Genomic DNA, 22,084 nt, shown 5'->3' with positions numbered 1-22,084 from the left:
CGATCGGCTTTTGCTCAAGCCCATGCTTGCCAGTGGTAAGTGATCAAGCACACCAGCCTGCAAGAAAGCATGTAATCCCTAGAGGCTGACCCTTGCTGGAGCTCCTGGAAAGCACAGTGGAAGCCAGCAGCAGGAGCAGTGCTCATGTGAGCAGCTCTGCAGCTACCTGGCATCTGCCCATGGGGGTTCTCCCACCTCAACTCACCCCATATTTGGCCCTAAGGTTTTCGTGGTGTTACAGGCATCAGGATTGAGCTGGCTGTTCCATGAATCCTGTCACTGGTGCAGAGCTAAGAAAGCAGGAAAACAGCCTGTGCAAAGAGGGTGCTCACAGGGCCACGTGCAGAAGCCACGTGTCTTTTACAATTAGCCCCTGCTGACAAATGCACTTTCTTTGAAAAAAATCAATTTTAAGAAATCAATTTTTCAGAAATTTAGATTTAATATAGTATTTCCTCAAATCCCTTTTCCTCTGGTAGACCTGAGGGATAAGCTGAGAACCACCTGCACTCAAGTTACCCAGCTGAATCACAGAAACCTGAAGGACATAAGCTTCTGGAGCTGCCGGCTGCCAATATTGCGTTAACCTTTTTTTCCACTTCCTTCTGTTTTTCTGAGTAATCCCCGGATGCAGTCACTCAGCAGCAAGATGCCATTCAGTATTCCTCAGGGAGTCTAAGAGGTTTTCCCCCCTCTGGGATCAACAGTGGAAAAAGGTCTGTGGTTCTTGTACGACCCTCCTGTAACAAGAATCCCATAAATTCCCAACTGCATTTCATCAGGTGTTTTAAGGGAGAAACCAAATTTCACAGGAGAGAAACTCAAGACGTGTGTTGAGACTTTAGGAAACCAATTGTTTGTTCTCTTGGATTCCGTCAAATGCCCTGGAGGATGTCAACTTTCAAAGGAAGGGACATACAGAGGTCCTCCAAAAGAAGATGTACAACACCTGAAGCTCCTAACCTAATTACCAATGAAATTACAGCCCAAAACAGTGACCCCAACCTTGTGTTTTTACAGGAATGAACAAACTTGAAACAGCCAAACAGTCATGTCTGAGAACAAAACAGCAAAGATGTGAGTTTGGGTGCAGACAGGTGAGCATGACCACAAAAAACCTTTACACTTATTTTTTAGCCCATTTTGGTGCCATTGGCTGCATGTCGAGCTCATGCAGACAAGAAACAGGACCAACACACTCTGTCCCACAGGACAGGTGACTCTTCAGAGAGGTGAGACTTCATCCACATGGAATTTAAGGAACATATGCTCACCAGTGATTTCAAATCACCTAACACACCTGGAACCCACCATTACATAATCCAGAACCTGAATGTTTTTACACCTCAGATATATCACAGAAGGCCACAAACATACATGAGCCATCCATTGCTCCACAGCCATGGCAAGAAGCCTGCAGTGCCAGCCAAAACTGGGACCAGGAAGAACTGGAGGTGTTAATCTGGTAACAAAAATGAAACCTTGAGGTTGTGAGCCAGGGCTTGTCCCAGCTGAGCTTGCGTGCTAGAATTTTAAGAAGGAGGTTGTTTGCTGACAGCTTAAAGGATTTATGGGAAGGATTAACCATGGCTTTGATGATGAGGGAACCGGTGGCAAACTTGGAGCAATCCCATGAGCATGGGCAGAAGCTGGAAGAGGACATGGAAAGGGCGGATGAGCCTACAACAGCAAAAACAACACGGACAATTTCTTTTGCACAGTGAACTCGACTGGGATCAGCTCTTCCCAGTATTAACAACCTTGGTTTGGTGCCCACCAAACGCAGGACCGCGAGTTCTGGTGTCCTGCCTTCACAGCACTGGATTATTGGGGTAGCTGGAGCTGTCCAGAAGCCATACAAGTGAGAACATCGCAGACCTCAACCATGAGGAAAGGTGTCCAAAAAGAACAGAGTGTGGAGGGCCTGGAGGGGAAGGACACGGTGGTGGGAGTCCTGCTGCAGAGGTGTGGGAGGAGAGAAATCCTGCTGTGAGCAGCAGGCAGAAAGGAACCACAGATCCAAAGCACTGCTTGCTTCAGGAAAGCTTCATGTTGTTGCTTAAGAACACCATGAAGTGCTTATATCCAGGTGAGTAACACAGATAAAAAGCAGGAGGCTAAAGATCTGCTGCAGACTGGCAGAGGAACATGACCCTAGACGGGTTTGCTCCAGAAAGCACAGGATGCTGGTTACCAGGAACATACACAAACCAATGGACTAGTCTGGCAAGATGGAGTCCAGCAACATGAACACGCTCCAGCTGGGAACAGCTAATCCACCTTCTCAACCCAATGCAGCTGCTCGGCAAACAAGCATGGTCCCCTTAAGAGAAAGCACAATCAGCCCAGATTTAGCTGAAAGAGGGTGGGGATATTGCTGAGCTCCAAGCCATGGTCTGAACCTTATCTGCTGCTTTAATACCTATCAGTGTTGATACAGATTAAAGGATTAGTCAGGATTACTGAAGGCAACCCTCCCTCGCCCCAGGCAGTGAGGATGGGTATGGGTTCGGCGGCCGCAATTCCAGTCTTCCCCTGCATCCACAGCCCCTGGCTGCATACATGAAGAGAGGGAGCCTGAGAAATATCTCATAAGAGGCTCTCCATGAGCAGTGGCAACCACGAAACAGATGCAAGGGAGGGAGACTGTGCTCCCTGGGAAGAAAACAAAGACTCACCAGCCAGAATCCAAGTGGGAGTTGGGTTTGTTGTCCCTACAGTTGCCTACCAACACAGCAAGCCTTCACGGACCAGCAGCACCACCAGAAGAAACCATCTCACTACAGTCCACCCATGGTTGTTTATTCCTGCTGTGGTCCAAAGCCCTCTTTTCCTAACACAGGCATTTGTGGACTGTCAGGAAACTGCCTGGTTAAAACCTGCTTTCGATGTCACTCAGCACAGCTTTTAATTAGATCATGCCCCTGACCCAATTCCCCACATGGCTGCACAAACCCTTAAGCGTCAATGTGGGAAGGGGTGGCCAGGAACAGGCAGGATACCTCCTGGGGGAGCAGCAAAGTTCCAGTGACTGCACAAGGAGGCAGAAATGTTCCCCTGCCCACATTTAGGCTGAACACAAACCTATGAGGAACCTCTCCTCTGAGATCTCCCATCTTCCAAGAAATCATCACCAAATACCAGCTGTGTCCAGAGAGCTTGGTCCTGAAACCCAGCTGGGCTGAAAGTGGCTCAGGACAATGGCAAGGTAAGAGATGCCACAGCAGAAAAATGCCCAAGTTCTGCCTCCCATCACCATGTACTCTGCTCCCTTCTGCAGGCAGGAGTCATTAAGCAAAGACCATGGCTGTCATCTGGATACCAGGACCTCACATCCCAGGCTGTCATCCAGGAGAGACATACTCTCAAAGGACACAGGTGAAGGAAAACACACGTTGCCTGGGTGAAGAACGCCCAAAGAAGTTGTGTCTGCCCTATACAAGATCAGGCTGGACAGGGTTTAGAGCAATCTGGTCTAGTGGAAGGTGTCCCAGCCTACAGTACAGGGTGGAATGAAGTGAGTTTAAGAGACCCTTCCAGTCCAAACCAGCCTGTGAGTCTATGAAACACTAAGATGGAACCAAACCTGGCTCCTCCAGCTTTCTTGCTTCTAACACCAGGACAATGGAAAGGAATGGCAGAGGCACTGAAGCTGTCAACAACAAAAAGACAGACAATGTTGGGGCAAAGACCTGCAGAGAAGGACATCACTGATTTGAAATGATCACCGGCGAGAGCCAAACTCAGTTTACAGAACCACAAAAAGGTTTGGAATGGAGCTCATCTTAAAGCTCATCCAGTTCCAAGCCCCTGCCATGGGCAGGGACACCTTCCAACTTCTCCAAGTAGTGCATTCACATCCACATGCCAACATCCCACATCCTGCAGTGATTCAGGGATGAAACTCTGGATCAAGACTCAAGCCCAAGGCAGTACCCCCTCCCCATCCTCACTTCCCCCAAACCATCTCCTCTGCAGGGTGAAGTCCAGGCAGCTGCCTCAGCCATTTGTTTCTTCCCACTAAAACACTACCAGGCTACACATGGCTCAGGAAGGAACAGGGAGCCCTGGCCACAAAAAATACACCCAGATAAAAAGACTCCTTTCCCCTGTGCAAAGAAGATCTGAGTAAGAGAGAAGACCAAAACTTTCACCAAACTGGTCACACTTCACTCAAAAGCACACACAGTACAATCACTTCACCATAAGAAACAAGCTGAAGACCTGCAGTGTTGGACATTAAAACGATACTAGGAGTCTAACCATGCTGAGATATTAGTTTTGGTCCCATAAAAGCAAGCAGGCTTTCATAAAAGCAAGCTGCAGTGGGCATTCGGGGGCCAACAGCAGTAAATCTGACACTGGAAGACCGTGCCAGCCCAATGCCAGGACAGGGTGACAAATTCTTGGCCCAGATGGAAGAGCAGCTACTTCCAGCCTCACTGGGTCACAAGCCAGCTGGAGCCCTCCAGCGAGTCTCCATAGCCAGGCCCCCCATCCTGCACCATGACCCCAGGGAGCAGCCAGAATGGCTCCCAGCCAGCACAGATGCATTCGGCCCATCCTGGGAATTGGAGGAGCTCCGCAGCCAGAGACACCAAGGTGGTTTTTGATGATGCTTTCTGATGGTGCTTGCCAGCGTTCCTGTTTCTAGAGCTGACACATCCCTGAGTAGGAACACCCTGTCCCACTAACACTATCTCTTCCAAGTTAATATCACAACTGTTAAGGGACTCAAGCCTACCAGGAGTTGGACTTGATGATCCTTGTGGGTTACTTCCAACTCAGGATATTCAATGGGTCACGACTTCACTCGTCTGCTCACGGGCCATGGTGTGATTCCCAGGTGGGATACACAAGCCACTAGCCAAGAGCCTCAGAAAAAGTCCTCCTATGAGTGTGCTTTTAATAGTGCCTTGTTAATTGTGAATTAACTGAACTGACCCAGAGCAGCCAATCCCAGGTCCTTTGGGAGAGGCACAGGGCAACATACAGCCCACAGAAGCATGTTAGGCTTCCTCCAGCAGCTCTAACTCTGCCCCTTAGGAAACAGATGGCATCCAAACAATATTTTGCTTCAGGGCCACGCAAGTTTGGAGAACACATGTCACGTATACCTACATAGCTCATCAAGGAAGAAGTTCAGCTTCCTGTCACTGCACAAGTTGTCAAACAAAGTCACAGCATACAGACGTGATTTTTAGCAAAAACACTGCCAGAAGGAGAATGACAAAGGGGACAGCGTTAAGGCTGCTGTGCTCTGCTGTGCTCTGCTGAGCTCAGCACCTCTCAGGTGCTGAGAGCCAAACTACTCCAATGCGGCATCAACCTACTTTCAGATGCATCTTCACACAAAACCTCACAGATTATCTGTATCACACTGCCACCTTCACACCTAAAGCTACACCAGCTATCACCCCCATTACATCAGCTCACAGATGACAACCCATTCATGAGCAATCTATTGTGGGGTGTGAGGTAAATGGATGTGTGTGCATCAGCAGTGTTCCCATCAATCCAACCACACCGCATGCAGATCACTCAGGGATTCAGTCACCTCAGCCACAAACTCCTGAAACTTCCCTAACTGCTATTAGATCACCTCAGGCAGCACGTGACAAATTTAAACACTTGTGGAAAATTCATAGTCCTCCAACCCCCCTAAGAGGAATAACAATCTGGAGCATTCTGAGCTTCCTAGGATAGTTCTTCGTGCTCACCCACAAATTGTTTTACAAGACAAAGTCCCAAGAACGTTATTTAGTCTCCAGCAAAGATTATTTTTGGCAGCTTTATCAGAACAGTTGTCACTCCCTTAATCTCTCCTTGGATGAAAGCACGTTTAGGAAAACAGTCCAGATGCTGAAATACCAATAAAACAAAAAGCTGTGGTACAAGGCAGTCTTGAAGAGCCCTTTACAAATAAACACAACTTGGGGGGGGGGTGGGTTTCTGCTCAGCAATGACAGGCCCACACTCATAAACCAGAACTACATGCTCCCCTCCCCAGGAATCAGAAAACAAAAGCTGGTTTCAGTCACACAGCTGCAGGACACGCATGCAAGAACTGCTCTTGCAACCCTCCTGCCCCTAAATGGCCAAGCTACTCGTACCACTCGATGAATTTTTAATCAAATACTCCAAAATAATAATTTACAAAAGGAGTTACAGCCAGGCCAAGAAAATTGGGCTAAGAAGAATGTTATGGGAAACTAGACATCAGCTCTAAGTGAGGGTCTGCAGAGCTGATGAAATCTCCCATCACAGCAACAGGTTTGTCCACTCCTCACACATCTTAGATTAAAACTGGACATCATCCACAAGGGCTTTGAACCTCATAGCAGCATTTCTCACTCCCAACAGCACTCACCAGTAACAGCTCAACACCACTGAATCACAGATCAGTTTGGGCTGGAAAGGATCTTCAAATTCATCTCTTTCCATCCCCTGCCATGGGTAGGGACATCTCCCACTAGATCAGGTTGCCCCAAGCCCCATCCAGCCTGGCTTGGAACACTTCCAGGGACGATGCAGCCACATCTTCTCTAGGAAACCTGTGCCAGGCCCTCACCACCCTCACAGGAAACAATTTCTTCCCAATATCTCTTCTAACCCCGCCCTCTGGTAGTGGGAAGCCATTTCCCCTTGTCCTCGCACTTCCAGGCCCTTGTCCAAAATCCCTCTTCAGCTCTCTTGGAGCCCCTTTAGGCACTGGCAGGGGCTCTGAAGTCTCCCTGAAGCCTTTTCTTCTCTAGGTGAACACCCTCAGTCCTCCCAGAGCAGAGGAGCTCCAGCTCTCAGATCATCTCATGGCATTCTCTGAACTCACTCCAGCAGCTTCTGATGTTGGGACCTCCAGACTGGAGGCAGCTCTGCAGGTGGGGTATCACCTGAGTGGGGCAGAGCCCCCTCCCTCCACTTGCCAGATCCACTCCTCTGGATGCAGCCCAAGCTGGCTTTCTGGGCTACAAGCAGACATTGAAAGATCACATCCAATTTGTCAGCTACCTGTATCCCCAGGCTCTTCCCCCAGGACTACGCTCAATCTATTCTCCACCCAGCCCGTGTTTGTACTAGGGATGGCCCCAGCCCAGGGGCCATGTACTTGGCCTTGCTGAACTTCACGAGGTCCACAGACCCACCTCTCCAGCCTGCCAAGAAATCTTTAAGAAGTCCAACCACACCACAAGATTCCCTCAAACTTCAAGGCCACTATTAGTAAAAATTACACCATCTCCTCTTCCTGAACCATACTGGCCATCTCCACTAGGTCTGGGATGACTTTCATCATCTACTCCCAGAGGCCTCTGCCTGATTTCCAGCTGACAAGTCTCCAGCATATTGAAGAGGGCTTATTTTCCTCCTCCCCTCCCAGCCAGGGAGGGCACGAATGGCATCCCATTAAATGAGTTAGAAGAAACCAAACCCACCCAAGCCAAGGCCCTGTCTTTGCCCTTCCCATTCACTGGCAATCTCAGTGAGAAGTGTGGTTGTCAGAAGATTTCGTGGGTTTCTTAAGTTCTTCTGCCAAGTTCTGATTAAAATCCTCCTAAGTGGTTTTCTCTTTATTCCATTTCCTAGAACTGAGAAGCAAAGCAGACCTGAGAGTAGCTCTGAGTGCTGGTGGAGCTAACAGCCCCCAGCACAGCCAAGCCATCTGAGTCTCCCACACTGGCTCATTAGGATCAATGGGAAATTGAAAGGAATGCTTCTTCCATCTCCCATATCAGACGATCAGCTCCCAGAGGAGATTGGGTTTTTTAATGGCCTCACTCATTGGCAGGAGCCTGTGATGTGCTCAGCCAACAGGGGCTGCCGAGGCAACTTACTGGGTGCTGCTTCAGTGTCGCGTGAAACAGGTCAACCAGGAAGGAATATTCCCAAAGGCTTCTGGGCAACACACAACAGTGCAGCAGGGGGTAAGGAGCAAAACACTGTAAGACATCTCCATGCCCAAAAACATCCAATTTACTCCAGTCTCTCACCCCTACTTGTCATGCTCTGGTTCATGATGGTGGGTGGCTTCAAAAGAGAAGGCAACCTCTCATCACAAGCTCCTTGTGCTACCAGCAGGAGATCTGCACCAAACTGGATTCCCTCTTTGCCCAGAAAAGTCTGTCTGCTTTGGTGGCCTGGAGGATGAAACCATTGGTTCCTTGCCCAGAAACAACAGGCACCTGCAAGTCTAGTTGCTCTCATTCCTGTGGCCAAAGGCTGGAGGCCATTGGGTCACCACAAAGATGGCTTCTGTCCTCCCAGCCAAGAGTAGCTGAGGAGAGACCCTTCCCTGCAGGAAGGCAGATGCATTTGGTCCCAGGGCTCAAGTACACTGAGAGCAGTGTACAGGGGTGGTGCAAGGGAACCTCAAAACAGCCTCTGTTCATACAAGAAAAAACAGAAACAGACGTGCTGCTGCCCTCTCTACTGTGTCTTCCTCCTTTGCAGGGCCCCACAGGGGGAGCTGCTCGTGCCAGAGTAAAAACATTGCTGATGAGTACAGAGCCTGAAAATCCCAATACTTCCATTTTTTAATGCCACGAACCTCTTCATGGTCTCTGGGGGAACAGGAAGACACTGACCCTACTGAGAGACCAAGTGCACAGGACACACGCTGGTCCAAGCTACCGTTGAGGGATCTTATTACAGGGAACACCAACAGCTCCTGTTGTCTTGGTCTGGAGGAAGCAGCAGGGGGGAGCACAGGCTGTGAGCCCCTGTAAAGCACGGCCTTCTCCTGGGATGTGGCTCTTCTACAAGCCAGGCAGTGATCTGGCAAAGCCATGGCAGTTTTTGCTCACATTTGGGCATGGCTTCATATGCAACTTTGGGTTTTTGCACACAAGATCCATACCCAGCCTGAGAGCTAAATCACCTGCCTTCCCCACTACCAAGGGGCTTCAGCTCTTCCCCCAGGTCTGGGCAGCTCTGCTCATGGCCGTAGGGGTTTGACCAAAAGGCTGGTTTCCTTCAAAGGGCCATTCACCACTCAGCCTCTCCAGCTCTCTCACCCTACCACAAAGCAGAGCATTAATAGCTAGCCTGTGAGACCATAAAACACTAATACTCAAAGAGTTCCTGCACCTTGAAATGTTAATGCTGCGCAAAGAAAGAAACCTTCCGGTCAGCAAACTAGGTCCACGATACATAGCCACAGCAACCTTCTTCCCCTCCAAGCCACAGAACAGCAAACAGCCCTAGAAACCCTGAAACATTGCTCTGTGTACAAGGCACCCCATGGATCCACTGGTCCCACCTGGGCATGAAAGGCTTCACCAGCAGGAAACAGCTCTGCTTGATGACTTTGTCACCACCTCAGAGAGCTGCCTGGTACCCAGCCATCCATTCCTTTCAGCCTTAGAAAGCAATTTCCCCTAGCCTTTGAGCACACAGAGCCCAGAATCAGTGCTGTCCTGTTCTTCCAAGCCTCTCTTAGCCATTTGATTCCCAGAACTTGGTTCCAGCTTTCATAGATTCATAAAGGCTGAAGAAGACCTCCAGTGGCTGGACCTCTAGTCCAGTCATTAACCCAGTGCCACCATGCCTGCCACCAAACCCCAGCTGCCACATCCACACACTTTTCAAACACTTCCAGGGATGGTGATTCCACCACCTCCTTGGACAGCCTGTTCCAACGCCTGACTACCCTCTTAGCGAACCCTTTCTTTGTTCCCTTCTCCTTCTAAAGGGGCATCCATTTTTTAGCCCACAGTGGGTCAGAGGGTCACAGAAGTGCAGACCTGGGGCTTGGTGTCCCACTGGGGAAGGCGGGTCAGGATCCCAAACTGGCAGGGTAGCACCAGCTGGAAATACTTGTTTGAAGCTGGTGTAGCCACAGTAGCCATGGCTCTCGGCATGCACCATGTCTGGTGTGGGACCACATGGACTTTGCAGCCTCTCCTTTCCACCACAACGATGATGGAGCATCCCAGCTGCAGTGGTACCAGTGATTTTTGGGATGGCCTCCCCCTTCAGACAACCGACCCCAAGACTCCACTTGCCACCATCCACAGATGACCCAGCAGGTAGCGTGCAGCTCTCCCTCCTCCAGTCCAGCTTGAACACAGGACCAAGACTCAACTCCAGGGTCCTTTTTCTCAGCACTGATCCTAGGATAGTGACCACCAGCTACACGGCATGCAGTTGACTCCAGAACATGCCACAGCTATCTGTTAACCAGATGAGAGAGCCATTCCCAGTGGGGGAGGCAGTGTACCTGCATCTCAATGAGTAGAGAAAGGGGTGGGGAAACGAATGGGGGGAGTCTGGGAACAGCATTCATGTGCATAGTACCTGGGGAAAATATCACAGCACTGCATTTCCATGGCTAATTGGGGGAGCAAGCAAGCTTCTTGGACTGAAACTTCTTTCTGGCTTGGGAAAAGAGCCCAAACCCACAGTGCCACAATGACAGGACTTGTAGCTGCAGTGGTGCCTTCTCTACCCAGAGCACCCTTGTGCTCCCCCTAGCAAAACCCATGCTCAAACTTAACAGAAGCAGCCAATCCATGCAGAGAGGAGGGGAAACTGAGACACACAGGCTCCAGCATTTGCATTAAGGGAGGGCAGCCCAGGGGGTTCTCTTACTCCCTCAGCAACAGACAAAATCCACTTTTGAGCTTTATCACATCCCATCCCCTCAGCAAAATATGATGACCTCCACATCCCAACCAGAACTCCAGCTCAGGCCTGCAAAGCAGGTATGCTGTGCACACTGTTCATTACAACACATTCCAAGACATCCTAAGTGAATGAGGGCCAGACAGTATCTTAAAGCAAATCTAGATACCAAGTTTTAAAGCCACTTCAGTGTCGAGGACAGGGGAAAAGTCAGCAGTCAGTACATGCCATCACCACATCCTACAAAAGCTTTGTGGTAGCATCTTCCTGCAAAGGGACTTATCCTGCCCACAGAACACTGGGATGGAGCTGGCACCATTCAGCTGGCAAGGCTGGGGGCACAGGAGGAGGGATGGGGAGCACAGGCACCATGTGCCTTCCTGGGCTGAGCAAAGCTCACGGAAGTTACTGTGAGCCCTGTGAGAGGCCAGTGAGCCCCTAAAACCTTTACACCACAGCAAAGCCCCCATCTCCAGCCCCAGGTGCCACCACCACTGCAGGTGCCACCATCACTAGCCCCAGGTGTCATCATCACTGCCATGCTTGCATCTCCAGCCCCAGGTGTCACCATCACTGCTATGTCCCCATTTCCAGTCCCAGTGCCATCACCACTGCCCATGCCCCACCCATCCCAGCTCACCCATCCATGCCAGCCCACAACCTGAGCTCACCCTAGAAAACCCTGAGCACATTTATTTACATCAAACAGCGCTTGGATCTGGTTCGTGGGCAGGAATGAGTAACAGGGACAGGAATACACTGAGCAGATGTTGTCACCAAATACAACATATCGTCAGGCTGCTGGTGGCTTTAAATCATTCCAGAGCCTGGCAGTTGCTTCCCAGCCCTGGGCTGCTCTCCCAGCTGCTGCTCAACAACTCTGAGCCCTGGGGTGGCTCCTCTTGCACCCAGTGAGTGCTCAAGCTCCAGGAAGTGATCTCCACGAGGTCGGAATGTCACAAAACAACACCAGGAAGCCCATAGCAATCACCACTGCCTTTTCTCCTGCCCACCTTCAGCTCTTGGGATTTAAGTGCCCTCTTGCCCAACACATCTCCAGGGTTGCCTGCACACAAGGATTCACAGGGAAGATGGATTTCACAGCTCCAGCCCAAAGCATCCTCGAGAGTAGCAGCAGAGCAATGCGGCACTGTGAAAGCAGGGGCACAGAAGATGTCGTGCCTGCAGAAAACAGGGAAAAGGCAGTGAATCCCCAGCCAAGCAGCCTTTAAAAGCATAGGAGGGGAAACACAGGCAGCCTGTGCTCTGCTGCCCTCTCCCATGGCCTCCCCGGCTGCGGGGTGGAGAAGCAGCTTTGCTCATTAGCGGGTTATTCCTGGCACACTCCCCCTGCATCAGCTCCCCGGCAGGGCTGTGGGAGCAGCTCGAAGGGTTTTGAAGCCTTCGGGGTTGCACAACGCTCCAGAGGCACAAATCTTCCTTTAAAGAAATCTCCCTCGGCAGATAAATGGTGCTGGGTAACTGGGGTCATTAGGCTAATGAGCAGCTACCGCCAGCCTGGAAGCAAAGTGAAAAACCAGCAGAGTCTACCAGAGCCTGTTAGCCTCAAAATCTGACCCATCCTCAGCAGCTGCCGTTGCTGTCAAGGGAGGAATCAGGTCCATGAGTCAGCAGGATCAATCACCCGCCAGCCTTCCCATTAAAATCTCTCATCGAAATACTGGGGGAGCAGATCTGCAGGTTGCTTGCACCAAGGAAGATGAGAAGGGGCTGTTCCTCCTCTGTCCCCCCTCTATCAGCTCCTTCGTTACCATGGCGTCATTTTGCTCTCACGCTTCAGGAGCGGGGAGGTTTTATCTCTTCTTTCCCAGCGCTGCTCCATTTCCTACCACCATGTCCTTGACAGGGAGCCACACGTCCTTCTGCCCATTCTGGTGGAGACTGGGCCATGTTTTGGCATGACAGTCAATTCACTGGGATACAGTAATGCTGATGGGTCAGGCATGAAAGCTAACACAGCCTTTTAGTCCTTCCTAACACTGCCATCTGAGAAAGCAACCAGGGAGAGATGCAATTTTCCTTTTGTAAAGCCTTCAGAGGTGGGATCAGCTGGAACTCCCAGCCTGCTACATCCAGTGGTTATAAAACCAAGCCCACATATAAATAACCTCTCAGCAGGAGCCAAAACTCCAGCACTAACCCCAAGGTTTGAAGTGAACGAGGCTAATTTCCTCCTTTGTAGCTCTTGACACATGTTGGCTGTGTGCCTCCTTCTTGCCTTGTTCCTAGAGCAGAAGGCTCTGTGCAGCGGAGCCAGGGACAATAAGTAAACAAGTGGTGTCATTCCCAAGGACTCCCAACACAGCTCTGTCAGTAGCTCTGGAAGCAGCTGATTCCAGCATGGAATCATGGAGAAAAAGAACCATGGCGAGAGGATCAGGCAAGGGGCAGTAGGTGTCAGCACACCCCTACCACCTCCCTGAGCTGCCCACATCCTGCTGGATGCCATTCCCTAGAAAGAAACAAGCCCTTCAGAACAAGGGCTGGGAAACAACTTCTCCCCAAGGTTTTGGGCATGAGCAGGTCCCTACCCAATCACTGGACTTCCCACAAGCCCTGAAAATCCCTGGGGAAAACAAAACACAGGGTGAACACCAGCTCCAAAGCCAGCTTTGGAGGGGCTGAAAAAGCAACAACTGTTTCACCAAAACAGCTCCACGGGGAGTTTCTCCACCCAAACTCTGTCCCCAAGATAAGGAAATCCACATCAGTCAAAATCCCAAGTGCATCTTCAAAGCACAAGGCTGGGACCACCCCCAGTATCTCATCCTGGTTCTCTGCCATATCAAGAAATGTTCCTAGGAATCTGTGGCCATCTCCTGTTGGGCTTGGACCCAGCAGAGGGGCTGAGAGATCTCACCTCTTCAAGCTGGAGTCACACAGGAATCCCTCACCCCAATCCTTGCCACTGCATGCAGAACCAAGCTTCATCCCTTCCCCCAACAATGGAGAAACGTCTAAAAAAGGCAACCATGCTTTCACTCCAGGTAAAGGATGAATGATGCAGGATACCTGGCACATGGGGGTCCATCCCATGTTCCACTGAGGCTGTAGGACCAGCACTGGAGGCACCACACAGGTTTGCATCCCTGGATTAGGCCAAGAAGGTCCACAACGGCGACACCAAAGCCACCCTTGCAAACTGCTGGAAAAGCCAGCAGCAGCAGGGACAGTGCACAGATTTATTTTTTGGGTGTATTTCATTTCTTGGCAGCTGCCACTGGTGTGGTGTCACCACCCCTCTGTCCCCACTGCCACCTGACCCCAAGTACTCCATCTGCTGCCACACTGTCCTCCCACAGAACTGCAAGGGCATTTTCACACCAGTTTTGGTGTGAACACACTGCAGCATCCCCCATCTTACAACAGTCCCCCTCTATCAGGCCACCCATAGCAGGGATGTCTGCTCTGAGCATGCACAGGGCAACACCACACTATGTCTAGGGAGAAATTCAGGAGAAAAAAATGCACCAGCAGCTTCCACCCCCTCTCCCGCAGAGGGACACGGATGAATCCACCCTCCTGGCTGCCCAAAACCGCAGCACACGTGACCCAGAGAGGTTTTTCAGAAGAGCCGAGTCTCCAGCGGCTTCTGTTTGCCTTTCTCTTGTCTGTAGCAGCATCACATCTGGACGCTTGTCAGAAGAGAAGGGAAAAATAACAACCCTCCCTCCTCCTGCTGAACAACCTCTCAATCAAAACAAAGCCAGAGCAGCAGCCAAGAGCTGGGAGGCTCTTTTGTTTAATGCTCAACATCCCCCGGCTGGGCCAGCGTGCCCCAGAGCGGGTGCAGGGGCCCGGTGTGGGCAGTGTGGTGGGTGCAGGGCTGCTGAGGAAGGGGCCAGCCCAGCCACCAGCCCCAAGGCCGGCCTGGCCACACCACAGCGGCTGCTCCTCTGTGCACAGCCATTTTGCTGAGCTCAGCTGCTCACTAAGAGTTGCCATTCCCTCCCAGCACCAATGCTCAAGCAAAGCAAACCAAACTAAACCCCCAACTTAGCTGCAGCTATCCCGTGACCCAGGGACTGACCCAGCCACTGGTTGCTACGCTCACAGGTCCACAAGCACAAGCTCTTTTCCCTCCCTGCTGCAAGTATTTTAAGCTCCCACTGCTGCCCCTCCAAATATTTTCTGGGGCTCCAAGGACCTGCCCAGGCACTGACCACAGCCAAAGGCAAACCTTCTCGAGGTGATCAGCCCATCCCAGAGACCCTGAAAAGTCTGAGCAGGGTTATCACCAGTGGGTTTCATCAACATCAGCCCCATCCCTGGAGAAGTTATCGCCCAGCACACTGATGGCATCGGGTTTGAGGAGAGCACGTAACAAGCCAGGACACAGCCAAGATCCACACCAAGAAAAAGGATATTTGGGATATTCAGTTCTGAAGGCTTTACCCCAGGAAGCAGCAACCAAAGCCACGGGGTCACATTGGCAAAACACATCCCATGGAACCCAAGGACCATGTCCACAGGCTCCATCACTGCTGTGTCAGACACGGGAGCAAGGGTGAACTCGCCTGCGGACAGAGCCATGAAGCACCGGCTGACATGGAAAAGCATCTGGCAAAACCCAAAGCACAGCTCCTTCTTACACCCAACAAGGACTCGATGGCTGCCAAATCCCACAGCAAGGTATTGGAAGAGCACAAAAGCAGAAGTAGAGGCAAGTGGGGTGAGCTGGGTGGAGCAAGAGCTGGCTGCTGCATTGAAGCACCTCATCAAGGAAAAAATTCTACTGCTAAAGTGCTTGTTATTCCAGCTATGGATACAACAGAGCCTCCTGGCTGGCAGCACACATCTCTTTTGTCTGACCTCCAGGGAGGTCACCCACCCCAGGCTTCAGCAGTGCAGGGATACAGAGTCTCCCTTTCTTCATCCACAGCTTCCCTGCCCAAAATGGAAGCGAGAGCAGTACAGGGTTAAGCAAAGGACAAGCTGACAGAGACCAAAGGCTGCCTGAGTCATGCTGTGGCTGTTCCTGTTTCAGTCTGAGCAAGTTTCTCGCCTCACAAGCAGGGTTTGTCACTAGGGCAGAATGAACCTGCCGCCTTAATCCTCTCCATGCACCGCCTGGAGGAGCTGCCCTCCCTCTCACAGGCAGCACAAACCTCTGCTCTTGGCTTGTCCTTTGGACTCCACATGCAGTTTTTGGGACATCGCTGCAGCTTTCGGGAGACAGGACAAGCCCAGCGCCACATCCCCCATTGCATACCACTGGTCTTCCACCCTGCCCCAGGAATCCACCCAGCCTCAGTCTCTTCCTCAAGACACAAAACTGCTTTCCCAACCCTTACCATGCAGATACCTTTCTCCTCCTCACCCATGGCTTTCCCGACCCAAAGGAAGCCATCCAGCTGCCCCTAGGATGCTGATGAAACATAGACGATGCTTCCTCCTAAGTGACATATGTTCCTGAAGATCCAGACATCAAATCCCTTCTCCAAACAGGGATCAGCCCTCCAGCCTGAGCTTTCACCAAGGGGGTTATGCTTGAATCTGGACAAGTAAAATGGCAGAACCATCCTCACCGGGTGTTGGCACAGAGAAGATAAAATCATTGGGGTTAGAAGTTACCTTAATTCCCATCTTTTTCCACCTCCTGCCATGGGTAGGGGCACCTCCCACCAGACCACGTTGCTTCAAGCCCTGTCCAACCTGGCCTGGAACACTTCCAGGGATAGGGCAGCCACAGCTTCTCAGAGAAACCTGTGCCAGGGCCTCACCACCCTCACAAGAAAGTGTTTCTTCCCAATATCCCTTCCAACCCTGTGTTCTACAAGTGGGAAGCCCCTCCCCCACGCCCTCAGTCCCTCTCCAGCTGTCCTGGAGCCCCTTTAGGCACTGGACCCCTTTAAGCTTCCCTGGAACCTTCTCTTCTCCAGGTGAACACCCTCAGCTCCCCCAGCCTGGTTCCAGCCCTCAGAGCATCTCCATGGCCTCCTCTGGACTCGCTCTAGCAGTTCCACGTCCCTCTCATGTTGGGACCTCATGGCTGGAAGCAGGTCTGCAGGTGCAGTCCCATCTGAGTGGAGCAGAGGGACAAAATCCCCCCCACCTCCCCTCCTGCTTCCCACACAGGGGGATGAGCCCAGGACACACAGGAGCTTCCAGGTGCCAGTACACATGACCAGGGTGTGTGGAGCTTCTTGTCCACCAACACCACACATCACATCACATCGGTACCTCCAACTGCAAAGAGCTTCTGCAGCTGTATCAGTGAAAGAAATAAATCTTTAATAGTAACACAGCAAAGCCAGGCAGGGTATGACCCAAGGTCCAGCTGGCTGCAGCACTGGCTATCACAGCAGCCAGCACAGATGGCTAGAAGGGAACGTAACAGCCAAGAATGTTGAGGTATTTCCCAAACCAATTCCCAAACTTCTCTCCTCCTCATGCTTTTCCCAAGCCAAAACACATTGCCCTGTACACCCTCCTGGTGAGTTTCTCCTCCACGAACCCACCCAAGTGCCCCAAATCATAGATGGACTTCCAGCACCCACAGATTTTGGCAGCAGCATTCCAGACCTTCATGCAAAAGAGCATCTGCTGCTCTTCCTGGTTTCATTCACTTTGGTTCCACTGCCAGAACAGACAAAGGAACAAGATGTCTTCACACCACTCCTGAATTTTACAGGCTTCAGTCACCTGTCCCAGGAGTCTTCCTCTTAAGTGGAGGAAGCACCAACCTATTTAGCAACCCTTGCCCCAGAGCCGTCCCGTGGCTGACCATCCCCACTATATACTTTTCTCCATATATGCTCCCAAACAAATCTCTGGTTTCAGCACTTGTCCCAACGCCACTGTGCCCTCCCCACCCATCCCAGTGCCCACATTGTAATCCCCACGTCAAAGCAGGAATCTTCCCAGGATTTCTAGCTCCTCCCAGGGAACCTCTGGCTGCAAATATGGTGACGTTGCTCCTCATACTTCCCAGCCACTCCCATGACACCCTGGCACATATTGATGGCAATAGGGCCAAGCTGACCATAACACACACACACTTGTGATGCTCACCCTGTGCATGACATACACATGACTTCACCAGGCACACAACCCATGTTCAGCTGGCACAGAGGAAAGCCAGCTCCACAGATTTCCACATGCTCAGAAGTCCTCCCCATCTGAACCAGAAATCACAGCAGCCACTGTGATTGCTCAAAAAACAGTGAAAAGCCCTGAAAAACGGCCACGTCCAGACACAGCTGCGCAGCCACCCAGATGGACAGACGGCCACTCACCCCTTTGGTCATCTGCCACTGGCAGGGCTTTTCATGCCCCTGGTGACCTGGAAGAGCAGCTTGGACAGTTCAGCATCACTGCTATGTGTTTGTAGAGGAGTAACATGTCAAACATCATCCACAGCTACCGACCAGCCCCGGATCAGCACCCCAAGTGGGACAGAGCCCATTTACCATCGACAGACCTGGGAACGAGGCGGTGACTCCTGTGAGCCCTGCTCCTTGTGCTCACCTGCATGCCCATGCAGATCCCACATCTACTAACATGCTAAGGGATCCTTCTCTGCACATGATTCAACTGGAGAGAAATAAACTGCTTTGGGAGCTGCAGGGAGCCTTGACACACAACGTGAAGCCAGCAGGACACAGAGCACAACACAGACTCTTTTTGTCCCCTTGGGAGATGTAGCAGACAAAGCACCAGGATATCACCTTGACTTCAGAGTGACAGAGGCCAGAGAGGCCTGGACCCATACTGCACAGCCAAAGTGCTGAGGAAAACCAAATCTCAGAGGCTATAGCAGGATGGTACCCAGAGCATAGTGTCTGCAGGTGATTCTCTCACACATGGTTCCCAGAAGCCAGGCTCGACCAGTGTCATTCCACTGCCACGTCCAGACACAGCACATCACATGGTCAAACCACCCTCACACTAAAACCAGGAGGCACCAGCCATACATCAGTGCTGGCCCCAGCAGTACAAGACACACAGTCCCACTCCCTTGTCACCCACAATGCCATGTCACAGTAACACCATGTGAGCAGCAGCAATGGCAGCCATGCCCCAACACCTTTCTTACCTTCTCTGACTTCACCTTTTTCAGCTGCCGGCACTCACTTTCTCCATCCTCCAGCTCTGACTTTACTCCCAAGGGATTGAGCGCAGTTCCTGTGTCAATAGCTATACTCCCAAGCTGCTCAGCAGCAGCAGGCTCTGTCCCCTGGCCCCCATCATACTGTCCCACCCTTACTGCCAGGGCCAGGGGCTGCAGCACACTAGGCTCCTTCTCTGCCGAAGCCCCCGCACCCTCACTCCTTTCCTTCTTGCTTTTGGATGAGCCACTCTCCTTCTCCTTCTTGGAGCCGGCCACACTGCGAGACACCTTGGCCGACTTCTCCGAGCTCTTTGGGGTGACAGCGGGCACCAAACCACCCGAATTCACACCATCCCCAGAGCGTCCTTGAACCTCCTTCTTGCCACCAGCTCCCTCACTGGGAGTGAACAGGGAGGACCCTGGGGTCGGCTTCCCACTGTCCTTGCCAGTCTTGCTCCTTTTCGACTTTGATTTGCCCTCCTTGCCTTGCGGGCCTGGCACTGGGCTCACAAACTTGATGTTATCCGGTAGTGTTGCCACTGCGTTGGGTGCCGGGAGCCCCACCTCCTTGGAGCCCGACATTTCCAATTTCTGCTGATCCTTCTCCAAATCAGCGTCCAGGTCAATGATGAGATTCCCTACACCAATGTCCCACTCATCCCCACTGTCATACGTCTCAACCGGGTTTGCATCAATTCCTTTCCCTCCGGAAGCTCCGCTGCTCAAGGACATCTTAGAGTTAACGGCCCCTCACAGTTCAAGGCTCTTCCCTGCCTCTATGCCCTGGGGGTCACCTACGTCCTTTTGGGGCTTCCAGTGGTCGGGGTCTGCCCAGGTGACGGCATTGCTGCTGGAAGGGAAAGGAAAGAGAACAGGGTTACACACAAAGAGTCACGGGCAGACAGATCATTGACAGCCACACCTGCAGACAGGAGAGATCTGGGCAGAGCAAAACCCCCAACCTCCCAAATTCCCCTCACAGCATTCCTTCTGCCACCCCCTGGGCTGGGGCTGCTCCACAGCCACCCCCCCCCCCCCCAGCAGCAGCAGCCATCTGGCACTGGTCCTCAATCAATACCAGCCCTGGCAGGTCACGGCTCTCGCTCCAACAAGACATTACTCACACATTTCCCCGCTCACCATTTCCCTCTGAATTATCGAGCGCTGCCCCTGGGAGGGAGGATTGATTCCTCTCCTGCCAATGCCACCCAAAGTGAGGGTTCCTCTCCACGCCAGCCTTGCTGTGAGGGACAAGAGCTGCTCACCAAGCAAGTCAAGTGCCTTGGTGGGAAATAAATCCCAGGCTTCACAGCGCCTGTGACACTTGGAACCTGTCAGAGCAGTCACCAAAGGCCAAACTGCAGTGGGAAGCGTAAGGGTTCCCATCCCACACCTCTGGGCAGAGCAACACAGTACCCAGATTTGGAGTGTTTAACACCACCACCTCTGGCCAAGCCCAAAAACTTCCAATGGGAAACAAGAGACACAATTATGTAAGTACAAAGTCTTAACCAGGACGAGAGGGCTCAGCCCTATCTGCCCACGCCACAGGTGACCCTGGTAAGCCCAAAATATCTCCTCCCTACTTCCCAGCCTCTCCCCCCAGGGAGGGAAACAAAAAAAGACACCCACGCGCAACCTGACACAGCACTCTGATGAGACAATAATTACCACATGTAACAGCTTCTTCCCAGCACCACCCAGCAAGGCCACCTGTTCTTCAGAATCCTTAAGAAATCCTTGACCACCCATTTGGATGAGGCTTCCCTCCAGCAGCATTGTCCTACCCTTCCCCACTAAGCTCCAGGCCTGCCTGCTCCTGGTACTATTTACAAGTGACACTTCAAAAACAAGTGACTTAAAGAGAAATGAGAAGAAAAAAAGAAGGAAAAAAAAAAAAAAGCCAAAAAACGCCACACCACACACACACAAATTTCCTCAAACCCCAGCAGGAAGGAGCCTGGAAAGCAGCTTCAGTGTGTTTCCAGAGACGCAAACACTGTAAAAATGCCAGGGATTCTTTCATCAGCTAGGCTGCCGCAGCCAGACCATTTTCCATCTGCTCCCCACAGCATCCTCGGCTCTGTACAGCTAATAATCCGCTCTCTGACAGGTCATTACGGAGATTTTTAACCCCAGGAGCTGGGGGACTTGCGTGCAAGCTGGAAATGAAAAGCACTGACCTCTCATTTCAGCAGCAGGGAAAGTGCCGAATCAGGAGATCACTTTGTGCACCGGAGTCGCTAACAGCTTCCCAAAGCTGACCTGCGTGTTTCTATGGCCGCCTCCTCCTCCTCTTCCTACTCCTGCCCCAGCACCTGCTCCCCAGTTCCAAGCTGGTGTGTCCAACCCCATCAACCTGCCTCTCCAGAGTCTCTCTTCAAATCACTGATGAGACAGGCAGCACTTGGCAGCGATCGCCTCACCCCTGCATGACAATCTTCGTGTCATGGATCCACAGCAATTCCTTTGTGCAGGTGGGCAAAGCCAGTAACGAGCTGGATGAACCAGATTTTTGGCTGATACCAGTCCCTTCCCAGCCCTAAGTTGAAGCATGGAATCCAGGAACAATACCAATGAACCGGTGGACCACTGATGACCACTGATGTGCAGGAACAACCCAGAGGAGTTGACAGCAGAGGATGAAGTTCAGTCTCCAAATCCAAGAGCTGCTGACCCAAAGCTGGAGCAGACAAAGAGCCATGGTGAGCTCATGTCAAAGGGAAAAGCAGACAAGGATCTGACCTTGCAGTGACAGGAAAATGACAGACAATCCGCAGGGCTGTACTGCAACATGCGTAGCATCACCTGCTCCATGCAGCACCCGCGTGATGCCAGCTTGGCTAGCTCTCCACTCCCACCACGGAAATCACCTTGCTGCTCCAAACATGCACATACGCACACACATCTCCTTAAGTATTATTTATACATGTGGAATAAGAAGAGCAGACGAGCAGGACTTGGGTCTCAAACTCTGCAAACAGCAGCAGCTTTTGCCAATTCCTACCACAACAAAATGAAGGAGCCCAGAAGTCCACTGGGTCTCCGACAATTGGAGAACCCGGAACAATCAAAGGGTTAGAAAACAAGAGGAGCAAAAAACCCTCACTGTACAGAGGAGGTGCCAAGGGAGCCCAGGCTCTGCTAATGCAGACAGAAGGGAACCACAAACAGGACAGACAGGAACATGCTGGACTGGCAAGAGCAGGGGAAAGACACGTTGTGACGAGAGTGAGGCAGAGAACTCAAGACATGCCACTACAGGAAGAGGGACTGGGGCAGGGATCAGCCCTTTCCAGAGCAGAGCTGAAGGCTGGGACCCTGGAATGTGACCTGGGGGGATCTCCTGAATATGCTCCATTGCATGTGGCTCTAAAGCATATTCCACAGCTT

General features: G+C 51.7%; 1 protein-coding gene across 2 annotated transcripts in view; it reads right to left on the bottom strand.

Moving 5' to 3' along the window:
* Positions 1 to 19,423, bottom strand: part of ZNF609 (zinc finger protein 609) — a 51,144-nt gene extending 31,721 nt beyond the window's left edge. For both annotated transcript variants that reach the window (XM_062501762.1, XM_062501763.1), the window contains exon 1: positions 18,677 to 19,423. In XM_062501762.1, the coding sequence (XP_062357746.1) occupies positions 18,677 to 19,423 (747 nt within the window). The remainder of the gene's footprint in view (positions 1 to 18,676) is intronic.
* Positions 19,424 to 22,084: the final 2,661 nt, after the last annotated feature.

The sequence above is a fragment of the Cinclus cinclus genome, chromosome 13, assembly GCF_963662255.1.
Source record: "Cinclus cinclus chromosome 13, bCinCin1.1, whole genome shotgun sequence".
NCBI lineage: Eukaryota > Metazoa > Chordata > Aves > Passeriformes > Cinclidae > Cinclus > Cinclus cinclus.
Note: the sequence above shows the minus strand (reverse complement) of the source record. Positions and strands in the feature narration are given on the sequence as shown.